The sequence below is a fragment of the Electrophorus electricus genome, chromosome 2 (genome assembly GCF_013358815.1).
Source record: "Electrophorus electricus isolate fEleEle1 chromosome 2, fEleEle1.pri, whole genome shotgun sequence".
Classification (NCBI taxonomy): Eukaryota; Metazoa; Chordata; class Actinopteri; order Gymnotiformes; family Gymnotidae; genus Electrophorus; species Electrophorus electricus.
This window is the reverse complement of record NC_049536.1, coordinates 30,711,898-30,739,607: the sequence shown is the minus strand read 5'-3', so window position 1 is coordinate 30,739,607 and position 27,710 is coordinate 30,711,898. Positions and strand designations below refer to the sequence as shown.

Here is a 27,710-nt window from a genome sequence, read left to right as displayed (position 1 = left end):
CTGCTGCAGAAAGACATGCAGAGGGATACCTTTATATATGAGAGCGTACTAAAGCAGGACCGAGAGAGTTACAGGTAAAATAAGTTTTTCCTGACGATCAGGAATTGCACCCTGCACACACGGGCAGGCAGAATACAGCAGATAGCATCTCACAAGTCCCGTCCCTGACATGTACAGGACACCGGCACAGGAGGGCAAAGAGCCTATGGAGTACAGAGGTAATATGACAGGATGAAACGGGGCAGACATGCGTTTCACCCAGCGGCCCAGGCAGGCAGGCAGGCAGAGACACGGGCTGCAGGGTGAAATGAGGACAGGAAGATTCAAAGGTAGAGTCCTTCTGACAGTTGGAACTGAAGTAGGAGTAAGAACTGGGGGAGGTCAGAGGAGCGGGCGGGTTGGGGAAGAAGCCGACAGGCAAGGAAGAGAAAATATACTGAGGTGTTTGTCATCCTGTGGCAGGGTTTGAGGGCCAGCTCAAAACTTTTTTAAAAGTTAAAGGAAGAGGATCACAGGATTATATTTGTGAAGGGAGTAGGATTTGAGGAATTCAGTAATGCCTGGTACGTAAAAGCGCTTAAGAATGGACTATAGAGATAATTTCTTAATTTTTTTCTTCTTCAATGACCTTGCGTACACGCTGTGCTGCGGTTAAACAAACGCTTTCGCTCTATTTATTGCCACCTCACTCCCCCACCGCTGAGTGTCCAGAGTCAGTGCATTTATCCGGCTGTGAGTGTTCCGCGCTGAAACAGATCAGCCGCGCGCCGCCCACCGCCTCGTGCCGCAGATGCGGGGGTGCTTTGTGTTACTGGGTTGGCTCGCGTTGGTCACACTGGTGTTGCAACACAGCGCTTCATGTGAACGGCAATACATTTCTTATGCTTAAATGATCCCATCGCGTGGACATTCAGCATCGGTCAAATCGGTCGGTCGTTATCAGGCGAATAGTTTATCACGCACAGTTCTCAGAAAGACTTAAAGAGTGAGCGCAGTTGTCGGTCGTGTGAACCGTAATCGATAAATCGATTTGCGTTTACACCTTTTATGAATTCAGTTGTAAACAAGTTATAAATAATTGCCACATATGGTGTGTGGTTCTGATTAATATGATAGTAAAAAAAAAAACTTGTAGCTAAAGAAGCCTAAGTTCATCTTTTGTTCAGCCTGACTGGTACCCCCAGCGGGGACAGTAGCGCAAATATCAGAGAGGGGAGAGCGAGGGAAGGAGAGACAGGCGACCACTGGTGGACTCAGCTGAGCATATTGCGCATCACATTCACGACTCACGCCTTGTTCACTGTTGAACATAAGGCTTGAAGAGAGGTTGTGTAGGCTCTCTGCTGCTGTTCTTAGTGTCTGGAGTGGATTATAGCTGCTTTAGGTACGACAATTTCCATATTTCAATCAGGCTGTGACTGCGTTTCAATTTAAAGATGAACCAAACCGCCACGGTCTCTCAAGTGAAGTGTCAGCCCTCCAAAACCATAAAGGTAAGGCTATTGTTTTCTTTTGCTTGACTGCTCTCCAGCCTGAAGATTTCACCGCCGCGTTGCTCAGTATCCTGCAATGTTCTGGTCGGGAAGATTAAGTTTGGCGCTCGCGCCTCACTGCTCCAAAGTTGGAAAATAATGATGGATAGTTTTGCGCAGAGGGTCCCGACACTCTGCATGTTCCACGTGCCTAACCATGCTACCATGATTCTTATTTATGTAACGGATTGCCACTTGACTCGAACCAGATTTATTACAACGTTATGCTGTATTCAAGACGTTCGACATAGCCTTTTGGTAATGGCTGTACTGGTAGGTGCTGGTGGTGTAAAATAAACGGGCTAAAAGAGTTCGTATGGAAAATATTTAAAACACATGCATGCAGTTTGAGCAATTAGAACAATGTTAAACAAAATTACCCGTGCACAATGCATCAAGGCGTTGTAATTCCAAGCACGTCGAATGCAGCGGTGACGAGCGCGTGTGCGCATATCATCCCAGTGCAAAGCGTAGCCTTGTGCGATAATAGAAACAAATCTTTCAAGGCACAAAATGTAACCTCCTGCTCTGTCATATATTGATGTGCTAGTTAACTGCATTACCGCTGCAGAGAGCCACTGCTGATATATTGCGAGTTTGCAACTTGCTGACATCTCCAGGGAATTTCGCATAATCAACTCCCGTTTCAACAGTTGAAAATGAACTATCAGTATTTCAACGCCCACTCAGTACGCTGTGCTTTCCGTGCAGAACATATTAGTGGCGCGGAGTATGTAAAATATGGCAATATGGACAGAGGTGTGATACTTGCTGCTTTCATCTGCCCCATATTACACTGAAAGAAGAGACCCGATATGACCGCTTAATCGCATGTCACCCAGGACTCAGAGGGGTCGGGAGTTCACTCCTAATAGCCTTTTGAACTGCAGGCTATTATTAATTTGTTTTGATATCTACAACGAGAGCCAGCGGAACCGGAGCCGATTGGATATGTGTATGTGAACAATTACATAGCAGGTCCGCGTTCTCGGTGATTCAGAGGCGATATTGATTTGAAGCGTGTGCTGTTGAGAGAAATATCGCTGGAGGCGCGCTGATGAGTACTGACTTCTTTCGGGTAGTTTAAAAGCAAAAGTTCTCACTTCTTTATTCTGTATTCTATGTGCGATAATTAATGACTATCTGCCTATTAGAACCTTGCAGAACGAAAAGACTGATAAGTGGTAAGTAGGTGGCCTCTTCATCTGATAAACTCCTGAATGCATAAGTCATACAGCGATGGCGATGTCAGCTTTATTAGCTTTGTTAGGCCTTCTACCTGCTGATCTGAGTACAGCGGTTGGGTGAACATAAAGGTCAGCTGTGACAGAAGGTCAATCAATGAAGCGTTCAGTCCAATTAAAGTGAGCAAAGGATCTATCATCAGCCTGCCACTAAGCGTTCTCTCTCTCTCTCTCTCTCTCTCTCTCTCTCTCTCTCTCTCTCTCTCTCTCTCTCTCTCTCCCCTCACACATGCAACTAGAATTTCCAAGCCTAACTCTAAACATAATCCTAACCTTTATAAAAATAAGTCTTTTAGCCCTTTCAATTTTGTTAAATGAAAGAGCTTTTATTAAAAGCACTTCACCTTTGTCATGCCAACTTTTGTCCTGAAAACACACAGATACATTCTCTCTCTCTCTCTCTCTCTCTCTCTCTCTCTCTCTCTCTCTCTCTCTCTCTCTCTCTCTCTCTCTCTCTCTCTCACACACACACACACACACACAAATACAAACAACTTGTTTTTATACCCTGACTGGGTGTAGGGGTGTAGGGTTATGTTTATATCACACATGAATTATATATATTTCACTACATATACCTACAATTCAAATTTTCTTAGCCCAAACCTAGAACTAATATCAATGCTTTGCATTTTTTATGTTTTAAAAATTATTCAGCTTTCACAAAATGTATACAACTTGGCTCCACTTTGCTTATGAGATTCACATTATCTTTACACAAGTATAACTGGCATTTGGGGATCATGTGTTTTAAAGGAAAAAGGTCTCATGGGCTCTTTAACCATGGACTGGGGACATGTATGGAGATGTGCTCACTGCGCCTGAGATACGCCACACATCACTGTGCCTGAGATATGCCAAACATTAATTTTGCTAAGATATTTCAAAGAAAAAGACCTAAATGGATGAGATGTATTTTAGGACTTACATACATTTCACCTGAAAAATTGTAATATTTCACGATGCTTCTTTTGGTATGTTTTGCTCATGGATGGGCAGATTTTTTTTGGACAACTTTATTAAACACCAAAGCATAACAAGTTCTACATCAAGTCCTTTCACACGTTCCTCCCCACAGATTACACAGTTATTAGTATCTGTGCTTTCTGGTTTCTATCCAGCTTTTTCTTCACACCATTCCACAATTTGCTACTGCCTTCTGGTAATAACATTTAATCTTGGCTGGCTCAAGATATACTCTGTGATTTTAAAACTAGAAAGTGGTGATCCTGCTTGAAGATCATTTGTCTCGTCCAAGTCATTACCAGATCTTTATACCGTTTCTTTATTTATCTTCATTACCAGCAAGTAGAAATGCCTGTAGCAGCATCAGGCTGTATTGGTTTATATGCAAACACCTTCATATGGGCCTCTTTCACTGTTTCTGTGTGCTGTTGAGGTATCTGAAAGGAATGCAAAATAAAATCGATGCAAATAAAATGCCTTTAAAATCACAGACTAACTCTTAAAAACATTAAAAAGGTTTTTGGCAATCTTTATCTGCCTGCCTCTGAATGCTGAAATTACCCAGTCATAGTTGTTTCTGTTCCCATTTTTTTGTGCACACTGCACAATGGGCTTTGCCTTCATAGACACTTGTGCCATCAACACCGCATTTCAAACTGCTCTACCTTGCAGTTGATGATGCCGAGTTAGAATGTATAATCATTTGTGCAATTTTTTATCTTCCTCTTTATCGTCCTTTTAATTGCCAGTGTTAGTATGCTTGACTAGACAACCGATCACCTTCTTGACATTGGGTAACCATGAGTTAAATTCAAAAGATCCAGACGGTTAATTCAAGAAATGCTGCACAATAGCCCTCTTGCCTACTAGAGCAATCAAATCACTGTCAAATCACTGTCCTCCAGTGGTTAAATGTAATCCTGCATGAAATTATTGCAATCTGTAGTGCTCCAATAGAGAGCAAATTTCATTGCTCTACAACGAGGGTTAATGTAAGTACTGTATGTCAAAAACAGACCATGAGGGTTTGGGTAACACACCCTGGGTATGATGTGTGTTAGTGAGATGGAGTCACTGCGAGTGAAGCGCTCTCTCTGGGAAAGGCAGCAAAAGTCCTCATAAATGAAGTATTCGATTCAGTTGTGGTGAATTAAGCAGCCTGTTTGGGACTGACTGTCACGTCGAACATTGAAAGCTCACTGTGGGGCGAACCTTTGCTGGGAGTTCAGAAAAGAAAAAAGGAGAGAAGAATCTGGAAAGAAAAGCTGCTCTTCTCTTCTCCATAATATTGCATCTTTCCTGGAGCAGGGTGTAAAGTTCATGTTACTCTTTTTAGATTAGGTGAATACAGCTTTTCTTTTTTGTATAGAACCAGGTCAAGAATCATCCTTTTTCTTCTCTTAGTGTATGTGCAGGCTAGTAATTTAGTGCTTTTCATCCAAGACTTCAGTGCTAGAGACTGAAAAGAACTGGACCTTGTATGCAAACAAGAGCTTGTGCGATTTGCTTTTTTTCTGAGAAAAAATGAGAAAGTGCTCTCTGCATCTCTCTCTTTTTTTTTTTTTAAATCTTGATACACTAAAAGCTTAGTAATAGTGGCAATGTGCCAAATTTGTGTTCCAAACTGGAGCTGTGACTCAATCTCCAGAGGTAACTCAAACTGCACAATTTTCTTGCTCTTCCATGACACACACAGAAATTTCCTGAGAGCAAAGATAAAGATGTTATCTGTGTATGGAGAGGTTGAAACCACCGAAAGTAGAGGGGGCCAGAGTTCCACGTCCACCAGTCAAAAGCTAAAACTAAATGGGTGAGCAAGGGGGAAAGAAATGAAAGAAGAACCATGTCAGCCATAAAAGAAAGTGAGACCTGATTAAAGATTGTTTTGAGGTGATTAAAAGTAGCAGACAGATGTCACACACACATTGCAGATATTAAAGACATCCATCCAACCCTCCAGAGCCTTGCACAAACAGGACTAGACCTACTAAGCATTGTGATAAAATGTTTTGCACTTGCAGTTTCTGTAATATGTTCACCAACTGGAACGTGACAGATTCCTCACCCAGCATGTTGTCGTCTTCTCACAAGCTAGGAAATTTGTATGTGCTAATTACTTTAGGAAATTAGGGCCATAGATCAGTCATAGCATTACTTAAGCTTAGTGAGCTTAGTGGGCGCACGGCTCGTGAGTCCACCCACCTGTTTAATTCTGACCAGTAACACCTCAGGCTGTTTCCTTCCCCTCGTAGTGCACTCCACAATAGAAATTTCATCACAGCACTAATTTGCTAGCAGCACAGCTGAATGCCCGCTTCTGCTGCAGCAGGCACTGTTCTAAATGAAATGTCGTAATTTTTGCCTTTTATGGTTATATAATTATAGAAGCCAAAATCATGACTGCGGTTAATATAAGATTGATTGTGCTTGCAATCTTTCTCTTCCTCCATCAGTTCACCCTTTTAACCCATCACTAAGATATACACAGAGGTGAGTACACAGCATAGTTCATGTAGTCTGTGTGTTGAATAGTCACACAGGTCTGTATTGTTTTGGCTTGGCATTCCAGCATAACTCTGCAGCGAACACTACAGAGAGCTCCACAGTGCACACTATAGACTGGCCTTTTGGAGTTGTTCTTTTAGGCTGCGTCTCATCTAGCCTCAAGGCCAGATTCGTCCTGCTGCCGCTGTCAGCTGTCACCTTGCCCATAAAAACAAGCGAGGCAGTTCCACTGACTGGCGGTTGTACCTGCTCAAGCCATGACACTACCTTCAACACGGATCAAACATTATTGTGATTTGGACTACGAGTCCTTCCTGTGGACCATATTTGGGGTGACGAGCAGTTCCTTTTTTAATATCTTCCCAGATTTTCCTCTGGCACAACCTAGTCTTCATCAGATCTGTTCATAAGACTTTGCTTCAGAACTCTCTAGACGTTTTTTGCAGTTCACTAATGGTTTTTGTCTTACAGTGACCACTCTGACAGTATGTTGGAATATTCTTGTTTTTGTTATGTCATATCTTAGCCAAGGGTAGCGTCTATTCGACAAGCTTTTGCTGGCATGCTTCAGACTTTGCATCGTTTTGTGAAAACTGTACAAACTGTACATTTCAATCTTACAACTGCACAACCTTAATCCCAAATTGAAAATAAATTGAACATAAACTGGATTAGTGAATGCAAATTTATGGTGGCAAGTAAGCAACTGAAAAAAAAAAAAATTACCCTTGTTAAGGAGAATAGAAAATGTTACATTAGAAAATCATATGTACAATACAGCATTCTTTTGGAGAACCAGTCAGACATCACTGCAGCTTGCTCTTCAAGGACACAGTAACGCCGTTGCTGGAACGTAGCACGTCAACACTGCTCCTAGAAGGGCATTCACCACCTCTCCATCCTCAGCAGCCTCTGTCTGCTCCCTCCTGGCCAGCTGGCCACGAATCAACGCCGCATTTGCTTTGTATGGTGATCTGTTTCTTTCCTGATTGTGTTTTCTCTCTTAGCAGAATAAATGAACACAGCCTGTATGGATGCTGTTACCTCTATACCAGGCAGTGAGTATTAAAAATTGAGAAAAACTACAATAGAAACTTTACATTAAAAAAAAACTACATTAGGATGTAAAGCGTGACTCCGGAGTTAGGTTTAACTAACCTAAATATCACTAACTGCAGTTCAAATTATAGCCTAATTAATCCATATAGCGGAAGTGTTCACAATGAGATCTAACTCGTGTTCGGGAATGAAAGGAACAGAGGAACACAGGGAATTCACACCACATCCGTGGCCTCTCTCCTGTGATTCTCTTACTCCCATCTAATTCTCCCTCTCTCTGCGTGAGAGAGTTTCACACAGTCAACTAGAAGCAGGAAGTCATGCTGTGCTCTGCTGTTAGCTGTGACACGTGGCAGGCGGCGATTTCATTTGGTGGGCTTAGAGCGGAAAAGCCTGGTCCTCTAAGAGCCTGCAAGCCTGGTGTGACTGATGAAGTATTTGTACACTGCCAGCACAAACACTCACAAACGCAACCTCCCCCAATTACCAATGCAATTATGCACAAGAGAGCCCTCTGGTTGGCTGTAGCCAAGTTACTGTTGCCATGGAGTGCAAACAGAGGTGAGAGCTGGGCGAAAGTGAAAGGTTGCAGTATGTGAGAGGGAGAGAGGAAAGCTCTGGCACTGTGTTGCCATGGGGGAGTGCCCTGTGAGGGAGCAGGGACAGGGCAGGGCTTAATGTTGGAGGAGTCTTGACCTTCTTCCTTTTCAGCCCCAGCTAACTAAACATGATAATAAAACTCAGTGGAAAGGTCAGTGGAAAGAAGTGACTAAAGTTGGAATATCTCATTCTATAAATTCTATAAAAAACGCATGGCCCAGGGCACTAGTGTCCATTAACAACCCCTACCCATTGTCCGTTTGTTTCATTAGTTCTCTGCCTCCTAAGGAGTTCCTCATTCGTAATTTGTAGCACAGTCAATGTATATGTTAAAGACAAAATATTGAAAGGTGCTGACAGTTTTAGACTATTGCTGCTGTTTGTAGATCAGTTTGGGATAGAATCATTGCAGAGGGGTCCGATGCGTTCAAGGGTTAAAATCCTAATCGATATCAGCAAAAAAGCTGCTCCGAAGAGAGAGCATAGTGTTATTCTTTTTTCTATTGCTCTATTATTGATCTCTTTATATATCACTTTTCTCAAAAGTCAAGGTCACTTCAAAAAAGATGACAATGATGGGGAAAAAATCGTGTAGACTATGAGGTAAAGCAAAGAGAGCAGTGAGGAAGGTCTTCAGCTGAGCTTTGATAGATGAAGGGCAGCCACCAAGAAATTGGGGTAGTGATTTCCAGTTTGTGGGTCAGAGTACTGAGTGACGTCCCACGTGGTGAGGGGACCGTGGGGCGTGGTACACCACGGCTTCAGCAGCCCCGTGTTTGCTCCATGAAAGCCACTATAGTTGTAGTGATAAAATGTTCTATAGGTGATATCACAAACGTGAAGCAGTTGAGGTATTTTGATAACCATGGACTGGTTCCGAATACTAAAGGAACCAACATTTCTATTGAGGTTTGCGCTAATACTGTAAAGCAGCTGCTGCTACACTCTCACCACTGCGGAGGGGTCTGAGTCCAAATTTATATTCAGTTTATTTTCCTCTAAGACAGCTGTAGCCTTCACTGCTGAATGGTGTTTTTTTTTGTTTTGTTTTTTTTTGTTTTTTCCCAGTTATCTGTTTTACTAAGCAACACCCATAAGCTAAGGTCAGCAGTTAATGCTCCAGTTCAGGAAAAACCAATAATAGATGTGATAGCCTCAGGAGTATGTTTTAGTTCCATGTAAATGTTTAAAAAAACAAACAAACTCTGTGTGTGTGTGTGTGTGTGTGTGTGTGTGTGTGTGTGAGAGAGAGAGAGAGAGAGAGAGAGAGAGAGAGAGAGAGAGAGAGAGAGAGAGAGAGAGAGAGAGAGAGATGCCTGTGAACTGATGGTGTTCACTGCTTTTCATTACAATTTACTTTTTTTCATCAAAATACATGGAATGGAAGTCACATCATACAGGTCATGCTCTTGTACAAACTAGCACAAATACTGCTTTAACTGTCATGCTGATATTTCAGTAACATACTGACAGTAGTGTTACAGAAATTCAGTAGTATATTCATTGCCATCACACAAACATTGCTATGGAATTGCTGTGCAAATGCTACAATGCCAACACTAAATCTGACACATGTATGTAATGCACGTTGCATGTGTCTGTAGACTTCGAAATAGCATTAATGCCAGGGTGAATGTTTTTTAACATACCAGGGCTCTCAAGATATATGTGCCCCCATGTGGGTAAAAGCAGAACTACAGATTTCCACTCTGTACACTGACATGACAATTTAGTTACTTTAGGGTGTAGACACATTTAAAGCAAAAAAAAAAAGAAAAAGAATATCCTGCAAGTATAGTGTGCAAACGTATAGAACAAGGGCAGCATCTATGCTGCAACAAGCTACATTCAAAAGTGTGAATATATCAGTGCATAGATTTAAAGAAGCAATAAGTTATTTTTCCATTATTTTTCATAATGTTCTGAAACAGACATTATACTGACACCTATTGGCCTGGATCTTTCAGAGGTTCAGAGAAATCTATTTTAAACATGGCAACCTCCACATGGGGAGCCTGCTCTATGGAGCATAAACTGCTTTATTTGAGGACTACAAAGCAATTTGATTCTTCAGCTCATGTGAGTTGCACTTTATAGAAAAGTTAAATAAATAATGAATAATCAATTTCATAAATATTATTTCCTACTTTTTGGTGTTAAACATGACTTATTGCTCCTTTAAGTACTCTTCGAAAATACGAGACCATAGGTGCATATAGTATATGCCAGAAACAATCCAGGAGAAAGACCACTAATTGAACATAAAACACACACACACACTCACACACACACACACACACACACACACACACACACACACACACACACACACACACACACACACACACACACACACAAAGGCTTATAACTGATAGTCAGCACTCTGGCCATAATGAGTGTAGTGAAAGATTGAGAGGCTAGCAGTGTGCTGTGCACAGGAGCTGTCAGCTTGGGCAGGCTTGATAGGTTGATGTTTGAATGAGTTAATGACCTTCTGCTCAAAGCATGTCATGAAATGATCTACCGTAGAAGTGGAAGTCAGCAGCAGGGTGGGTCCCGGGGGGTGGGGGAACTTAACAGGGCGAAAAAAAAAAATCAAGAGACTATTGCTCTGGTTAGAGATATATGCACTGACCTTAGGATGAAATAATAGTTCTGTGGCTGTGATGTCGGCAAAAGGATGTTGCCTGTGATCAATATCTTTTCCAGACTGATTATTTTGCAAGAGAAAGTCTCCAGTTTTCCTGCTTGCATGGTGTCACATACATTAAAGACAGTTTGATTAGCGAGTTTGAAATTAGAGCAATCTAAATGAGCATTTGAAAGAGCCTTAGTTCCCGAGTAGCACACACATTTTTAATATGTGAAGGAGAGCATTGTCAGAAAAGGGCACGTCGAAAAGAAATTAAACATAGAGCATGGTTTACACTCACAGCAAAAACCACATGATTTGAGGTTCAAAAAACTGATATTTGAGATAAGGCAACCATTTAAAAATTGCTTTGAACCAAAAATATTGTGCAAAACCTGCACACACAAATGACAGATAGGAATAAAACTCAATATCCATATCCTGATCATTTGGGAATAAAACTTAAAGTGTAGTTGTAATAGCCTAATGATGTGAACACTATAGAACAATTTTTAGAACTACCATATTAGTATAAAACTAACATAGTAGTTTAGAACTTCCATAGTAGTTGCACTTTATTGAGCATGAAAGTATCCAAGAGCATTTAAGGTATGTATTCAATAGCACTGTTAAACTCATGGTATATTTCACTACTAAACTCATGGTATATTTTACTGTTAAACACATGGTATATTTCACTGTTAAACTCATGGTATATTTCACTGTTAAACTCATGGTATATTTCGAAGCTTTTCTGCTTGTTTGGCAGTTGCACTTCCTGATTAATCTCATTGTCTCTGTTCATTTAAGCACAAAGGAAGATCTGGGGCTGCTTCTGTAGTAAAGATGGGCTCGGCAGAGAGTTTAGTACATACTGACTGACTTTAGTACATACAACTGACTGCGGGAAAAACGGTCACATCTTGCTGTATTACAGACAATTGGACATGAAGCCATATAGCATTTAAAGCCACACTGTTTGAATATGAGCACAGGCAGATGGCTGTGGACAGCTTGATGACAGAGCAGCAGGCCTTATGCTGCTGGCTCTGTGGTCACATTTCTCACTGTAAGCTGGCACTCGCAGTAGCAATGATAGTTTTGGCAGGCCCACTCAAGCTGTTAGGAAGAACTTGCAAAAATCAATAACCACGTCAATAGCTGGATCAATTTTCCCTTTGCCCTACCGTCCAAACTGAAGGGAAATGTTATATGTTAAATGTCTGTTGAAACACACACTATTGCCCATAGAAACACACACACACACACACACACACACACACACACACACACACACACACACACTGAGAGTGTTCCAAGCCAAGCGTTCCAACATTTTAAATTTGTTTATAATTTAAGTATATAATTTAATTTAAGTTTGTTTATAATCTTAATTTTAGTATATCCTAATAATGCTTTTAGACGTAATGTTCAAGATTAGAGGTAGCTAGTTGCCTTAACCAGCTGCTGCAGCTCATTGATACGTTTGCGCTACACTAAGCCACCTGTGCTGTTCATCTCTTAACCACTAGAGAGCGCAAGTGCGCCGCTACTGATAGTCTGAGTTACGTTATTGCTGTAATCAATTGAAGCCAAAATGCACTATATCGTAGACACACTTATTCATTGTTTCTACACTTTGTGGAGCCATCTGACTGCATTTATCACCCCGCTATTCCAGATGTGTGATCATTAATAACTGAATGATTATTTTTTAGTTAGTAGGCTTTTCTAATCAAATAACCTAACTTGTTCACTCAGTCAACTGAGTTTTTTGATCAACACAAAACCTTTTCTCTGTATGCAGTGAAACATGCAAAGAGAAGGAATGAAGTAAATGACCTTATGGATGAAACTGTTATAATTCATATGTTAAGAAAAAAAGTAATAATGTGATTCATAGGTTTTCATATGAGTAATTTATTTCATACAAGTCATTTATTTATGTATTCATTTAAATTTGGCCAAATGCAAGGTATATTGTAAGGTAGATTGTAAATGTAAGGCAAATACTTATTTATTGCAGTTTGTATAAAATTGGTCAATACAAGTTGTTTTTAAAATGATTTATATATGTAAAATAATGCTAAAATGCTTTATAAATAAAATGTACTTATTACTACTATGTATTTATGTATGAAGGAATTTATTTATTTATTACCACTGGGAGGTGCATATGGCATACTGTAAACAAGGGTCTTAATAAACAGCTGTAGCTGCTGCGTTGCTACAATCTTACTGAGTGCAGTGGTCCCCCCATCCTCTCCGAGCTAGAATGTGAAGAGTTAGAAAATGACAACACATCCTCTGCACAGTTTGACCATTTCACCGAATAGCAGAGGCTGGAATATATAAATTGGCTAAACTTGATGATTTATCAGAGCCGTCTGGATGCAGAAAATTGAAAATAGGCTGATAGAGTTGTAAACTTCATTCTGATTGAAGACTTTCATAACAGTTTGGAAAATTGCCTTATTATTAAATGTCCTAAATTTTATGAATGGAAGAAATATTAAGTACAGTGGACCAAGAGTGTGTGAAAAGTGTTCTAACATTCAGTTTCACAGCCTTCACTATTTAATAGTGTTTTACAAGGTAATTCATGTGAATCTTATGGAGTGTCAAGTACAACAAATGCATGTTTTTGAAGTGCTTATCTTTTGTTCAATTTCCATCTAATCTCATTATCATGAAGTCTGACATACCAGAAATTCACCAAGATAAAAATTCAGCTGTAATAACATACTGTCATTTTAACCTAGAAAGAATCATAACATCATGTCAACAAAATGCTGTTTCACTTGACATAGGTATTAATAGTTATGTTAATTTCTATAACAGTTATAAAAGCAGAGTTTATGAAAGCTTACTCATGTTGGAATAAGCATTTATAACTACATATGTCAATTTTTTGTTGTTTTGAATTGCTTATATAACTATTTTGCCAATTAGGACACTGTAGAGTTTAGCTATTCAGAACACTGATATTAAGCAGAGTTACTAAAATTGTCATTTTAAAGATGGCTCAGTACAATCATTTGTATGACTTGAGAGAAAATCAAATGTGCTTGATAGGAACAAATCATTGTGCCTACTATCAGAGAGGGTATCACACAAGCAGTGAAGGGTCTGCTAAGTGAAGGTTGAGCTAATCTAGAGCTAAGGATTAAAATGAGATGGTGAAGGGCAGATGCAGTCAGCTAGGAGAGGAGATTGGAGACCTGTTTTTTATTGGGCAGTCTTGGCTTTGTGATTAAATAACACAGCTAACTGGAAAAAAAACTTCCATGCATTGAGCCCAGGAGAAAAACAAGTGTGGTGTTATGACACCAGAGCGGATATATCAAAGGCACTGTAGGAAATGGCTCCTCACTCCCAGCACACCAGCCAACATCCACAAATTAATCAATTAAATCATAATTTAAAACCTGATGTTATTGGCTTGGGTATTTGACATCTGTGAAGGCTTTACGTTTGATAAAAGTGATTGCAAAAGTGATTTTGGATGAGACAGTTAATATGAATATCACACCATGAATATTCCCTGATCCAGATCTCAGTGGTCAGTGTAGTGGAGAGAGAATCTGGCCCTGTAGGGTGTGGTATGGTGTGGGATGTTTGGGGGGTGGGGGGGCTTGTATTATCTACAGCCTCTACTCACATTCACGCTCATTAAAATTCATGGTGTATTGGCTTCTGGTTTTGACTGCCAAGGCTTTCTGAGACAGAATGAGAGGAGAGAGACAGAGACAAGCAGACAGAAAGATTCTCACGCACCCTCTGAGGTAGAAAACAGAACAGAGAGGAGAGATCACAGCCTTTGTGCCATTTCAACATTTACATGAGGCTTTATATTTTGAAGTGATCATTTTCCAGCTTAACTTCATGATTCCTTTGGAAGAATGATGTTGATTTGATGTTGGCTGGATATAGCCTACCTATCAGTGTCCCTTACAATAAACCAAATTTGTGCATATCTATAAATGCAATTTGGGGCCTTTTCAGAGTACAAGAAAGTAAAATTATTACTTTTCATAACATTTTAGAGTGATATGCAAATTATATGCAGGTGACATAGCAAGTAGCAATTAAAAATGAGTCTAAGGTGTCTGTACGGATCACTATTTCGTAAGTATCAGTTATTAAATTATTTTATTTATTAAATAACTTTCATTTCAGATATGGACTCTGTGACTCTACAAGCAATACTGCAGTCACTTGCAAGGGTGTGACTAAGGATGTATTTTCTCCTGATTTTTGTTACATTAATAATTGTACAATTTTCAGTATTACTAAATAGATCAGGTCACTTTTGTTCTTTAAAAATAACACAGGTTTTTATGGCTTGTAACATCTTATTTACATTGACCTGACACTTTTATTCCAAAGCAACTCACAATTACGAGTGAGCACAACTCAAGCAATTGAGGGTTAAGGGCCTTGTTTAGGGGCCCAATGGTTGCAACTTGGTAGTGGTGAGGCTTGAACCAACAACCTTCTGATTACAAGTCAACCACTGCCTGTCTTATGCATATCTGTATTTCCTTGCTTGTAGCTCCACTCAAGTTTTCTTTTCTTACAGTGTCCTTGGTATTAGAAACTAATCATGTAACAGGGCCACGCAGAGAGGACAATAAATGTGACACTGCCTCACAGGATCAGCCTGCTGGTTACCTACCTGGGCCTTATTAAAATGTTTTCTTGTGTTCCCTGCGTATAATGCAGAAACATCTTCTCCCCCCACAGCTCCAGTGGATTTGAGCATGGTTCCCAAAGTCTTCAAAAATCCCAACAAAAACGGGAAACTTACAGTAAACCAATTAACTTGTCTTGGTGTAAGCCATGTTTATTTGGAACATGTTTTCAATAAGAGGAATATCACATTAACACAAGCTTCTTTTTTATGGTTATCGTAGCCAGGACAGAACACAGTCGAGTATTCTCTTCTCTTTTACCTCTATGATCACTCATCCCTGGATTAAAAAAAAATAGGTTTGAAATTTCAAAGGTAAGCTGATGAAGTTTCGCACAGTATGATAACACATAAAACCCCACATTACTGTCCTCCTGGAGCCAAACCTAATCTCTTCCAGAGTAAAGATTTTTGCCCAGAGTTTCTTTGAACGCTCTGAAAAGGTCCATGGTCATTTCAACTGCATCACATGCCTGGGAGGGAGGGGGGGGGGGATGTTCTAATGAATTTTAGGGAGGATTTTACTGGCTAAGGACATTGATCGTCTTATGCCAGAATTTTTCAAACCTGCCCCCCAATTAACAGAGAGAAAGTGCAGGCAGAAGGTGGTGAAAGGTGACACGATTTAAATAACTTCATTAATGGTGTGGAATCCAGTGGGTGCTTTAGCAATTATTACTGTGACCCAGAGCAATTAGCTGACGGCCCCACAGGACTCGATCCAATCTGACGTTAACGAGAACAGGACTGGAGTTCTGCTGGCCACCCGTACCCTCAGCACAGGTACAGACTGAATACACACTGAATCTGTGGTGGGGGAAAGAACAGACACACTGTAGGTTTGATATGAAAATGGTGCCATCCAGCCCAGACAAATTCGAACTCACAGGGGTGATATTTTGAACGAATTCAAAAAAGAGAAGTAGAGGGAAAGAGAGCAAGCGCTCTGCTCTGTTGACAAAAGGTGTCATATATTTTGTGTACTGTATGTGTAATTGTTGCCTCTGACTAGCATAAATAAAGGCACTCAGCAATAAGTAGCAGTGAGGAGCCCTGCATACCTCCCTCCCTCCCTCCATCTGTCTGTCTCTCTCTCTCTCTCTCTCTCTCTCTCTCTCTCTCTCTCTCTCTCTCTCGCTCTTGCTTTCTCTATGCACACAGTGTTGCCTTTCATTTCTCCTCTTGACTGGAGCGATGAGCAGTTATTCCTGGAGCCAGGTCAGCCAGAGAGAGAGAGAGAGAGAGAGAGAGAGAGAGAGAGAGAGAGAGAGAGAGAGAGAGAGAGAGAGAGAGAGAGAGAGAGAGAGAGAGAGAGAGAGAGAGAGAGAGAGAGAGTGTAACAGTGGAACTGTCAGACCCTGTAAGGGGAAGGCTAACAGAATAGGCATAAGGCATAATGTTTGGAATTCTCTAATACTGTAAACATTTTAGCTTGAAAAAACGGTAATCTCATTATACTGGGTAATTAAGCATAAAGCCTACAGCACAGGTGCAGGGGCATGTCAGTTATTTTTAACCTGCTGTCTGGGTGATTAAGGTTGAAAGCAACAGACTTTTTTATTTTTATTTTTATTTTTTTTATGAAACATTGAATTCATTTAAAATATCACCCCTACGAGTTCTAATTTGTCTAGGTTGGATGGCACTATTTTCAAATCCAACCTACTGTGTGTCTCATCTTTCAGTGCCAGTAATCATAACTGGCTAATTGTCTCTGTTGTTCAGCAAGCTGTGCTTGTTTTGGTTGCAGACCGAGGTCTCTCCCCATGCAGTTATATGCCAAGTGATCTCATAAATATTTGATGCAACAGTCCCCGAAAATTCAAAAGGAGCAGAATAAGCACAAAAGATGACTGTTGCATCAGAACTTTCAAATATTCTGACAGCAACCATACCGCAGTTTTTGAGTATATCTCTCTTTTATGTCTGTCAGTGCATCATTTTGAACATGAAATGTCACTGTAATTAGTTATTACATCCCAGTGCATTCTGTGATAGTTATCATATTCATGTGGAATTTTAGCATCTGACAGCAGAGGAGAAGTTTTGATTGTGTGTCTTGATGAGAGGAGTGAGCCCAGACTCTAGGGAAGCCCCACGGTACTCTCAAGCTGCATGCAGCACTTGACTAATTTCAGTCATTACTCTGGAGGACATATGCATCCAGCCCTCCATTACTCAGCTGTGTTTGTGCACTGTGAGACATTTCTCTTGGTAACAGGCAAAGCTAATCAGTAAAGAGAGACAAGAACCTCCACGCTGAGTGATGCCATGAGTCAATCGATTAGTTATAGATGATCATCCTTGCCGTGGCATGCCCAGGTTTGTAAATTCCCTTACTGACATGAGTCTGTGGTGGAGAACAGATTAGACAACTGACATTAAATCAATATTCGCCCAACCTCCTTTTGACTGGTGTATAAGAAACCCAAATGCTGTGTGCAGGGACATCTGGGAGAAAGGGCAGGTGAGGCACATGTACTCACAGCTTGTGAAAGATGGTGCCAGGTTAAGGAGTTAGTGTGAGGCTGGACTTTAATGATTGGTATCATTTTCTAAATGAGAGCTGAGTGTACAATATTAATACAATGATCTAATTGCCATGTATTTAGATTAGGAGTATTAATTTTAATGCATGAGCTAAGAAGTGTATTAATGGTTGAGCTTGAGTGGAGGTTCATTTCAGTGGAATGGTTGTAAAATTGTGAATTTCTAAAATGCCCATTATGCATGTAGTGGGGGGAAAATGTCTGAGAGCTCTAGTGAAATAAACTGACAAATCAACTATTCAGCCATCCAACAGTCCTAAACTAACAAGCCACAAACAGAATAGAGACCGGGGCACTTGTGACCTGCGAAACAGCACATTATCTGGGACTAGCTTTCAAAATCAAGGGCATTTAGGTGGAAACCAAAATGAGTGACAGTACTGTTGATAACAAAAGTTCAGCATTTGTAAAAGCTGAGTTCATACAAACATAACATTAAACAGTGATACTGAGGGAAAATGATGATGAGTTCAAATATCATTTCCATAATCTGGAATTGCCGAAACACTGGCACAACAGAGACTGTGATCATGTTCCATATAAAAACACGATCTGTGGCACTGATGGTAGTGATCCTGACTGACCCTTATATCCTCAAGCCTGAAATTGATGGACTGGACTTGTTATACGAGGGTTAATGCAAACTGCTCTTATAGGTTTACCCTAAACCAAGCCAACAGGCATTTAGCTATTGAACTAATGCCACCTTAAGTCAGATTTTTCTATCTGAGCCAAGCTGCTAACCTGCAGTTTGCTATCATGTTAAATCAGCCCTAACCTAACCTCCTTCATACCTCTCACTGAACATGCAGGGGACTCCTCAGACAGTCCCTGCCTACACCTATACACATGGCTGCAGATGCAACATCGTTACCTTAGCAGCATCCGCAGACAATCTAGGAAGCGGAAATGTGCCACAGGGAAAAACAGCAAAGGCACATTGAAAAAATTCATGAGACAAATTGTGAACTTGTGAATTTGCAGAATTTTCCTGGCAGAAATGCTGTACACTTCATTTCATGAGAGGACCACACGATCACTTCACAATGAGGCCGTGGGCTCTGTGGCTAAATCTGGAGCCCATGAGCGGAGGGACAGTAGATGAACGTGAGCCTCAGCAAAAGAAGCAGCTCGGGTCGCTCTAAGCTATGGAGCTCAGAGGTTATTCTGCCAACGCGTTCAATCACCCCTGCTCTGTATGCAATCTCTTGATGTCTGAGTGTATGTGAATGTGCGAATTTAGAACATGCATGTAAATGACTCTAATCTGTCCACCTTTGCGCTTTAAACACTCAATAAGTCAGTCTGGAGCCTGCAGTTTAGGTGACATTACAATAGGCAGAGACGAGGGGGGGTGTTACTGGTGGGTAGCAGTGGGTTGGCGGGATTGCTTTGTCAGATTGCTGTGTGTAAACCAGGGTGGCAGGGTTTGACATTTGGAGTTTTCCCACTTCAGTTCAGAAGCAGAAAAGTAGAACTCTGTCTACATGGCATGATTTAACCTTGATATGAGGATGTAGTCCCTACACATCCATCCCCACTCATTTCCTTTGTGTATTTTGAAATAGTGGCTGAAAAAAAAAAATCAACATTTAGGATATACTGTTATACCAGTTACAACTTAATCTGGATGCAATTAATAGATTCATTTTCTTATGTGCATTTTAACTGTAAAATATATTGTTTACTTGCAACTGAATGATTTTCCCATTTGTGACAAAGGGTAGAGGTAGAGACAGAAAACAGTTCATCGAGTGCTGTAAGGCTTGATGTTTCATTACCTGGACCTAAACTTGTGTGTATATGTCACGTGATGGCAGCACATTTTGGTGGGCTTATATTTCTCAGGGAAAGTCTGGTCAAACACTTTAGGCTTTCATTCTTCTGAAGCAGAAATGAGTTCAGTTATCAGCGACCCTACCTGATCCCATGGAGCCACACAGAAAACCACAGAGCTTTCTCTAATAAGGACAGGCTGAATAGACCTACACGCTCACACACACATGCGCACAAATTCTCAATATAATCTTTAATAGGAGACAACTGACTGCTTTTTCAGGACACAGATTTACACATCACATATTGTGACAGTGTGATTACTATCTAACTGGATGAGAGGAGATTGCTTTTTGGCTCCTTCCGGATTTGAGATTTCTATGTTTAAACACTGACAATTAATGCAAGAAAGAACACAATCTGGCTTAGAGTACCTTTGATGTTTTTGCTGCAATTACTATGGACCCTTAACCCTGTTATGTCACACAGAATCAGATGTGCTGTGGTCTGCTCATAAAGGGGGATAGATTTCATACATTCCAGAATATGCTTTGTCTTACCAACTTGTACTACCTCATCCTAATCTTTGTAGGTATGTTTGTCCTTGGTCAGCTCCTCCTTGGAAATGACGTTTTCCTAGCTCTGAAAAGCCTACAACCTTTCACTCTTCCAGCACTCTACCTGTCCTTGCCCTTTTTAAAAAGCAGGGCTTTTAAAAAAAGATCAAAAGAAAAAACAAAAACAAAAAACAGGGGCATTACTATGCATGAAAATGATGACTACAACACAGCTGTATTTGAATTTAGCCACCAATGTTGTATTTGAATAGTAGACACTATTCTTGATAATGGTGTGCTACTGACAGCATTCAGTAGGTATCTTAACCTTTAAAAAGTCTCTTTTCACGAACCGATCACCCACACCATAGTGGAAAAAGTTGATATTCTGCACAAAAATGATCTGTTCCTACAAGTGAAGACTTAATTAGGTAGCTAGCTAAGGTACCTCTGTAACCCTTTGTCATGCCAGCAGCAAAGCTTTATTAGCAAGTGTCTGTCATGCATGTAGGCAGAGGCTAAATACTTGCTCTTCATGAGTCACCATTTACTTATAGAAAATTATTATTCGAACATGATTATCTGAAAAAGTTATTTCCAGGGCTGTCAGTCATATGCCAATGCAATTCTTATGTTTAAGATCGCTGAAATATTTGTGCAGTGCTTGTGCAAATTTGATTTATTACTGTATTATAGAGCCATCAAAGGCATTAAGTACATTAGTCACAACAACTATAATTATATGACAAAAATTATTTTATTTTCAGTATTGAGTCGTACTTGCACAAAGCCCTTCACAAATATCCCAAAGGCCTTCAACTCAGTTGTGGTTGTTGAGGCACTAGACTGAGAGCCATGGAAATGACCTTTCACATAACTGACACATCATTCACTCTCTAAATGTTTCAATTACATCTTGGAGTTAAATGGTCAGGCTTGCTGTGCATGTTTTCCATTAAAGAGATGTCCCCAGCCATCCCCCGGATATCTCAAAGCATCTCATGCATGCCCCTGACACACACACACACACAGTCATTCTGGACCCAAAGAATGTAGGAAAAGTTGCAAAAGTTCAAAAAAGTTCCTTTCTGTTCTGTGAGATTTGTGATTTCACACCTCACATTCATTATTCAGTAATTTATTTTGATTCATGATCCTGATTTTTCATTACTTGCATCATTATTAAATGAGATAAATGGGTGGTGGTTGTCTGATAATGAGTGGGAGAAGAGCCCAAGTGCTTTTCTGGAGTTTGAGGGTGAATTAATTCCATCTGGGTGATTTTATTTTATTTTTTTTATCCAAACAACTGCAGCTGTTATAAGTGATTTTTAAGAACACTGACTAAACTGGTTTTTATCCTTTGGCAGCTAAGTCAACATTTACAACAAATTTAATGATCAAAAATCAATCACTGGTGTTTTTTTCTTTCAGTTCATGCAAACTTAAATATGCACACCCTATTAACTTACCATGTTGTTAGTTTTTAGACAAATGGAATTGTACAATTTATAATGGAATACCATTTTACTCTCCAAAATTGTAAACAGTCAAGTACAGTATAAATTCTCAAAAAGAGCTCAGTGCAGTATTGGAGTATTTCTTACTCTGTACTTCTGTGTAATAATTGTAATTTATCATACATTTGATGTATATATGACCACTTAGCAACATGTTATTTTAAAATTTCAAAAGCTCTGTTTTAGTTATTTCGATCCTAATTAGAATTTCTGGATTAACAAACACAGATAATATCCAGTGTGAGCACCCGTGTGAGTGTGCATGCATCTGTGTAAACCTAACTAGTTCGTGCAGGTGTTTGCATGAGAACATCAGGAGGATTTGGCCATTTCTCTTCAGGGAGACCACTCAGATACTTGGTCAAACTCATATGACCCTAGGACTCGTTAAATCCTGCATGAAACCTCATCCCTTTGAGCCACAAGCATGTCCTTGCCTGACCTGCTATCCTCAAGATACAAGGAAGACAAGCAATAAGACTCCTTGGTGCCCATGTGGTAAAATTAATATCTGCTGGTTGTTCAAATAGCTGAGTGCCTCGCTGTCCTCAAACACATACTGAAGCTCCAACTCTTCACAGGGCATTTAAGTGGTCATGAATACCGTATACGCTAAGATGTTTTTGTACTGTTGCTGTTAGGGAAATGACCAGGATTCCCTTTGTCTTGATTCAGTCCGTCAACCTCCTGGAATGCTGCAAGAGACACTTGAGCTCAAGAGGAGATGCTCACAGCTTTTAGGTCTTAGAATGATCTTTCAATGAGTTTATTTTCACATCTGCAAGGTTATATTGTGCTTGACAAGCAATGTGGTTACAAAAGTAAAAACTTGGGAGGTGCAAAGGTGTCAAAAACTGTTTAAAGGATGCAGACAAATCATGCTGTTTATGGTATTGTCTGTTTTTCCACAAACAAAAAACAGAAGTAAACTTGATCCAACTATGAATACAGAACATAAAAGCATGCTTGCTCTAACTGTAAACACAAGGGGAAGTGTTCCTAATGTTTCTAAAGTGATAGCCACATTACACTGATCTAACAGTGATCTAACTCCTGACTTTAGAAGTGGTTTAACTTGATGGTAGCTTTAGGCTTTGTCGTCTGCTTGCTTTCCAACTAGATAACAAAGCACTTCTGTGAGTCACTCTAGATAAGAGCACCTGCTAAATCTCTCTCTTGCTCTGTGTGTGTGTGTGTGTGTGTGTGTGTGTGTGTGTGTGTGTGTGTGTGTGTGTGTGTGTGTGTGTGTACGGGCAAGAAAAGAAGGCAATGATCATGATTAAATAGATTTTAGTGGACTGAATACTAGCAGCAACCTCAGGCGGCTTCTGTGATATACATACACCGTCGAAGGTGTACCCTCACGGAGCTCCCCACATGCAGCCCAAGTATGAATGTGCTGCGCTGAGAACAAGCGCGCTTGTTTAGTTACACCACAGAAAGCACAGCAACGACAGAAACAAAAATAATATGTAACTTTTAGGGAACTTTTTTTTTTGTTTTCCCAGGAAACATGACTGATTATCGAGTATTCTCTGTTTTTGCACCGATTTGGTGTTCGAATATGTGGAGAGTCCGTTCTCTTTAAGGAGATACTCGTCGCCACGGTGCTATTATATTGGATAGAGAGAGGGTCAAACTCCCGCCCCTAAAAGCAACATCAGACCATTCACTGCTGCTTTCCTGGTCACGTACAAATTCTCCCCCGTGTCTCCGTTCAGACTACGGGGAGATAGGGATACACGATCGTTTACGTTTAGCTGTGGCGGTGCGCTCCTCCAGCAGCTGCGCTCCTACTGCTGGTTTCATTACGGGCTGCTGTGGCATGCCAAGCACACTCCGAAGACCGCGCGGAGTCGCGATAACCACGTCCGTCGCTTTCAAAACGTGAAATCTTCGATTTATTAGTCGCGTTATTCTTACACATTTTAAGTCGCGATCGGTCTCCCGAAACCTGACGGGCAATTGCCTGAGACTGTAACACCGGCGACGGGATTTAACGATGACGGCCACCAAGGAGCAACAGACCAAGAGACCCAATCCGCAGCAGGACGAGGTAACTGGAGCGAGAACGATGCCTCTGTCCGAACTATCCGTGCTTTCTTACTCACGCTTTTAGACATTGTTAAGCGGTCTTTTTAGCTGTCGTGCAAGATTTGGAAGCAGCCTAGCGGTCGGATTTCACGGTCTTTCCAAAAGAACGGCTGTGCCGCAGTCGTCGCAAAACATTTTAAAATAATTGCAAAAAGTGAATGTAGCCTAGAGATGCCAGCGTACGCGGTTGTTTATGTGCACTTAGTGGCCAGTGCGTGGAGACAGCCAAATGGACGGTGGTGTTTCTTTTTGTCCTCCGTTGCTGTAGTGACTCTTCCCCCGGTGTTAGCTTTCAGTTCACGCGCTGCCTATTGTGAGAGCAAATTATGAGACGGGGTCCAGCTCTCGCGACGCGCGTGTCACCACCGAAACAATTAGCGGCTTCGGAAAGCGCCTTGCAAGCTGTGAGCCGTTTCAACCGCAGAGTTCTGGTGGAAATGTGTCGACTTCGAAGTATCCAGAGACGCATACGTGCTGGAGCTGTTGGAATTCAGCATAGAGTGGCCAGACCTCCGGCTTTAGGCCGGACGGTCCGTTGTTCCAGCTCCCTGTCGTCCGTCCGGCGGATGGACACCTACTTGTCATCCTTCTGGAGTGAATTAGTAGTTGCTTTTAATCAGTATTATTTTAGCGTATCCACTGGGTCACACGGCCGCATACATGCCAAACATATACCTTGTCTTTCGTGGGTGTAACAGAGCTCCACGTACCTAATTCTGGCTAAACGCGGAAAGTCTAGGATGTTGGCAACAGTGTGATAGTACCCCAAAGAAAAACCACTTCAGTTCTAAATGGTCAGCACACCCTTTTCTTTCGAAGGACACGAACAGATTAATTTCATGCCTGCTGTTCTCTAAGCCAGACTTAAATACTGCATGCAGTACTGCAGTACTCTTTAGGACTGTTTGGTAAGTAAAACCTTTATTTATAGTGCAGATTACTAGATCAGCCTGCTAAATATCCGGCTAGATAGGTTATACTTTTAATTTTGTGTTATAGTGTCATATCCCGTCTGTTCTCCTTTTGGGTGTGTGATGTTCTTCATTTATTAAAGTGAACTCAGCAGTCTCCTCTCGCCCAGCCTGACAGGTGTCCGCACCTGAAGTCCAGCCTGGCCCGAGTTTCTCGCGAGCACCCCATCATACCTGAAACACTTATTAACACGGACCACGTCGACGACACGTGCGGGCCGACCCCCCCCCCCCCCCCCACCACCCAGTCTGAGCGTGCAGCCGTTTGGAGGCTCGGCGGGGGAATGGCATCACCTTCCGACTTGCAAGAGGGCCTTTCAACGTGACTTAAATTCCGCGTGTAACTGCTATATTTTTGGGACCCTCGGTGTTACGGCTGTCAATAATTGATGGCGCACCCTTGTAAATGTTTCAGCGTACGGGATCATACGCCGCTCGCAGTGTCGCGCTACTGGTGCCGCAGGAGTAACATCAAAGGTTTGATAAATGTTTGATGGGGTCGGATGGAGGCATAACGGCATACCAGAACACCGCGTGCCTCTTCCCTGCTCGGATAGAGAACCCAGCGTTCGATATCTCAGTGCTTCAATATGCGCCCCGTGAAGCAGGGTGAGGGCGCTCGCCTCTTTATTGGCATGCGCACGCCAACACGCATGGGACTGGTCCCTAAAAGGTTTTAGCTGTTGCCACTCTCAGTCTAAGATCTGGACATTTTAAAAACTCATTTTAAAGATGAGTGCAGGATGATGCAAGTAAAACGGCTCGCATTCGAGTTACAGTAGTAGCCAGCTACTTCGGAAATCTGCACTCTAGGGCTCGGCAGTACTCTATAGGGTAATAGAAATACAGTGATACTGCTATAGAATGCTGCACATTGAAAAGTTTAACAAGCCACCTGGTGCTTAGTTTGGCACCTCATATGATGGACCCATGAATAAACAATGAACTCTGTGCTGTAAATAAAATGGCTAAAGGTGCAATTGGTGGATGTATTTCTCAGAATTATGATGTTGACTGATTTTTCCCAGTGGTCTATGGGTAGTGCTGTTAGAGCCTTGATAATATGCCAAGGAGCTGTGTGTTGGATAAGGTATTCAGGAGAACATGTTGACTGGGATTGGGAAAACACTCCCAAAAGTACTCATATCAGTGTCAAATTCAAACACTTTCTCTGGAGTGTAGATGGCAACCATGGAAATACAAGTATAAGATATATAATATTATATAATTATTTATTATATTTAAGTGCATTTGAGTAATAGATATAAATGGAAATAATGAGTGTTTGTTGACAATGCAATGTGGGAGTTCAGGCATGGATGTCAGACTGATTCAGCCTGCATCACAAGTCCCAGGTCAGCAGCTGGAAAGGAACTGAGACTTGTTTGTGATTGCACTGAGAACAGAGGGTAAGCCTCCACTTCTCCCACTCCTGCATGTTGACAGCTTGGACAACACTTGGGTTGAAATGAAGCTTCAGGTCCATTTAGGTCTCAGAGAAGACTTTTTCATGTGGTTGGTTTAGAAGCTAGATTTATGTTTTGGTATATCTCTACCCATATAGAAATAAATAGCTAAATTGAGGTGTAGTGTTCCATCTCCAGCCTGTATAAGATTGCTTCATGGCACATCACTGAAAAAGCAATGTAGACTGGCCCCGTTTGAAAAAAACAACCACTGAAAATGGTGCAGGCATCTGCTGTTCAGTGATCCCCTGACCTAGATGCAATTCCATTTAACAGCAGAGAAACATGACTTTATTTGCCAATTGGTGAAATTTCCTGATATTGCCATGGGTGGCAATACAGTGAGACTGTATGAAATTGATTCAACATTTACCATGTAGCTTGCTTAAAATTACAGTGGCCACAGTGGCTCAGTAGCTTGTTCAGCAAAGGGTTAAAGAAGGATCCTGAGTAGGTAGCTGCCCGGACCCAGGGTTTGCCTCTCCATTTACAGTATAAAACTACTCCACTTCCTGCTCCTCACCAGTGGAACAATACTAATTATTAATTTATTAAGTTTAAAACATACACATCTGAAAGACAAGAAGTTATTTAACTTCAATCTGAGGTAAACGAGGATGATTTTACTGATTTAACAGGTGTTGTGTGATCATGTACAGTGTCGATAGACATGACACTGTTTTGTGTTCTTTAATGATGTGAAAGGCAAGTATGTTGTGCCAGCCGTAAGTAATCACATGATGACAAAGTATTCGCTGTTTTGGTTGTGAACTCCAGTACACTGGATTTACAATGAAACCATGACTGGGAAGTTAAAATGCAGCCTATCAGCCTATCGTCAATGATTGTATTTTGTGCACAGATCTCCCATTTTAAGGGACCAAAAGAGGTTGGTCAGTTGGCTGTTAAGTTTGGTCTTGTCCTCCTGTGTGACGTTGCATCATTAGTTATTGGACAAGGGGGCTGTTAAAAGATCTAGAGATGATTATGAATGTGCTATGTCATCAATGAACATGTCAATGCCTGTAACCAAGGGCATCATGAGGGTGACAAATCACAATACATCAACAGACAAAGCATTCGTGTCCACGTCTGCTGTCCGCTACATTGTTAAGAAGCAGTCATACCCAGAGCAGCTTAGCGATAGGCCGAGATACAGATACAATGGTTAGATGACACAAAGACTAACCTGTACCAGAGTGATGGAATGTGTGGCACAAAAGTGACATGATCTAAGTCATACCACGGTGGAGACATAGTGGCATGGGAATGACTGCCAGTAGAACTGACTGACGTGTCTTTAGTTATGATGGGACTGCAGACAGCAGCAGTCTGAATAAGTAGTGAAGTACAGACACCTTAAAGAGGAGGCCTTAAAACTTTAGCTTGCAGCATTACCTTGAACAATCTGCTAAAGCAACTATGTGTTTTCCGGGCCGAAAGATAAAGTATTCTTGAAGCCAGTCGCCTCAGGCATCAGCAGGATTATAGCCGTCATCTGATGATGATTCTGGATCAAAGACATCAGGCACTGATCACACTGGAC

The 27,710-nt window shown here is 41.1% G+C and overlaps 1 protein-coding gene across 2 annotated transcripts in view; it reads left to right on the top strand.

The window, feature by feature from the left end:
• Positions 1 to 872: 872 nt before the first annotated feature.
• The window catches only part of LOC113578553 (inactive dipeptidyl peptidase 10), a 64,330-nt gene continuing 37,492 nt past the window's right edge, over positions 873 to 27,710 (top strand). The window contains exon 1 of one of the 2 annotated variants that reach the window (XM_035522483.1): positions 873 to 1,493. In XM_035522483.1, coding sequence (XP_035378376.1) covers positions 1,437 to 1,493 — 57 coding nt within the window. In that variant the 5' untranslated portion in view covers positions 873 to 1,436. Of the gene's footprint in view, positions 1,494 to 23,329; positions 23,690 to 27,710 lie in introns of those variants that run through there. The other variant, XM_035522484.1, reaches the window with a different exon arrangement.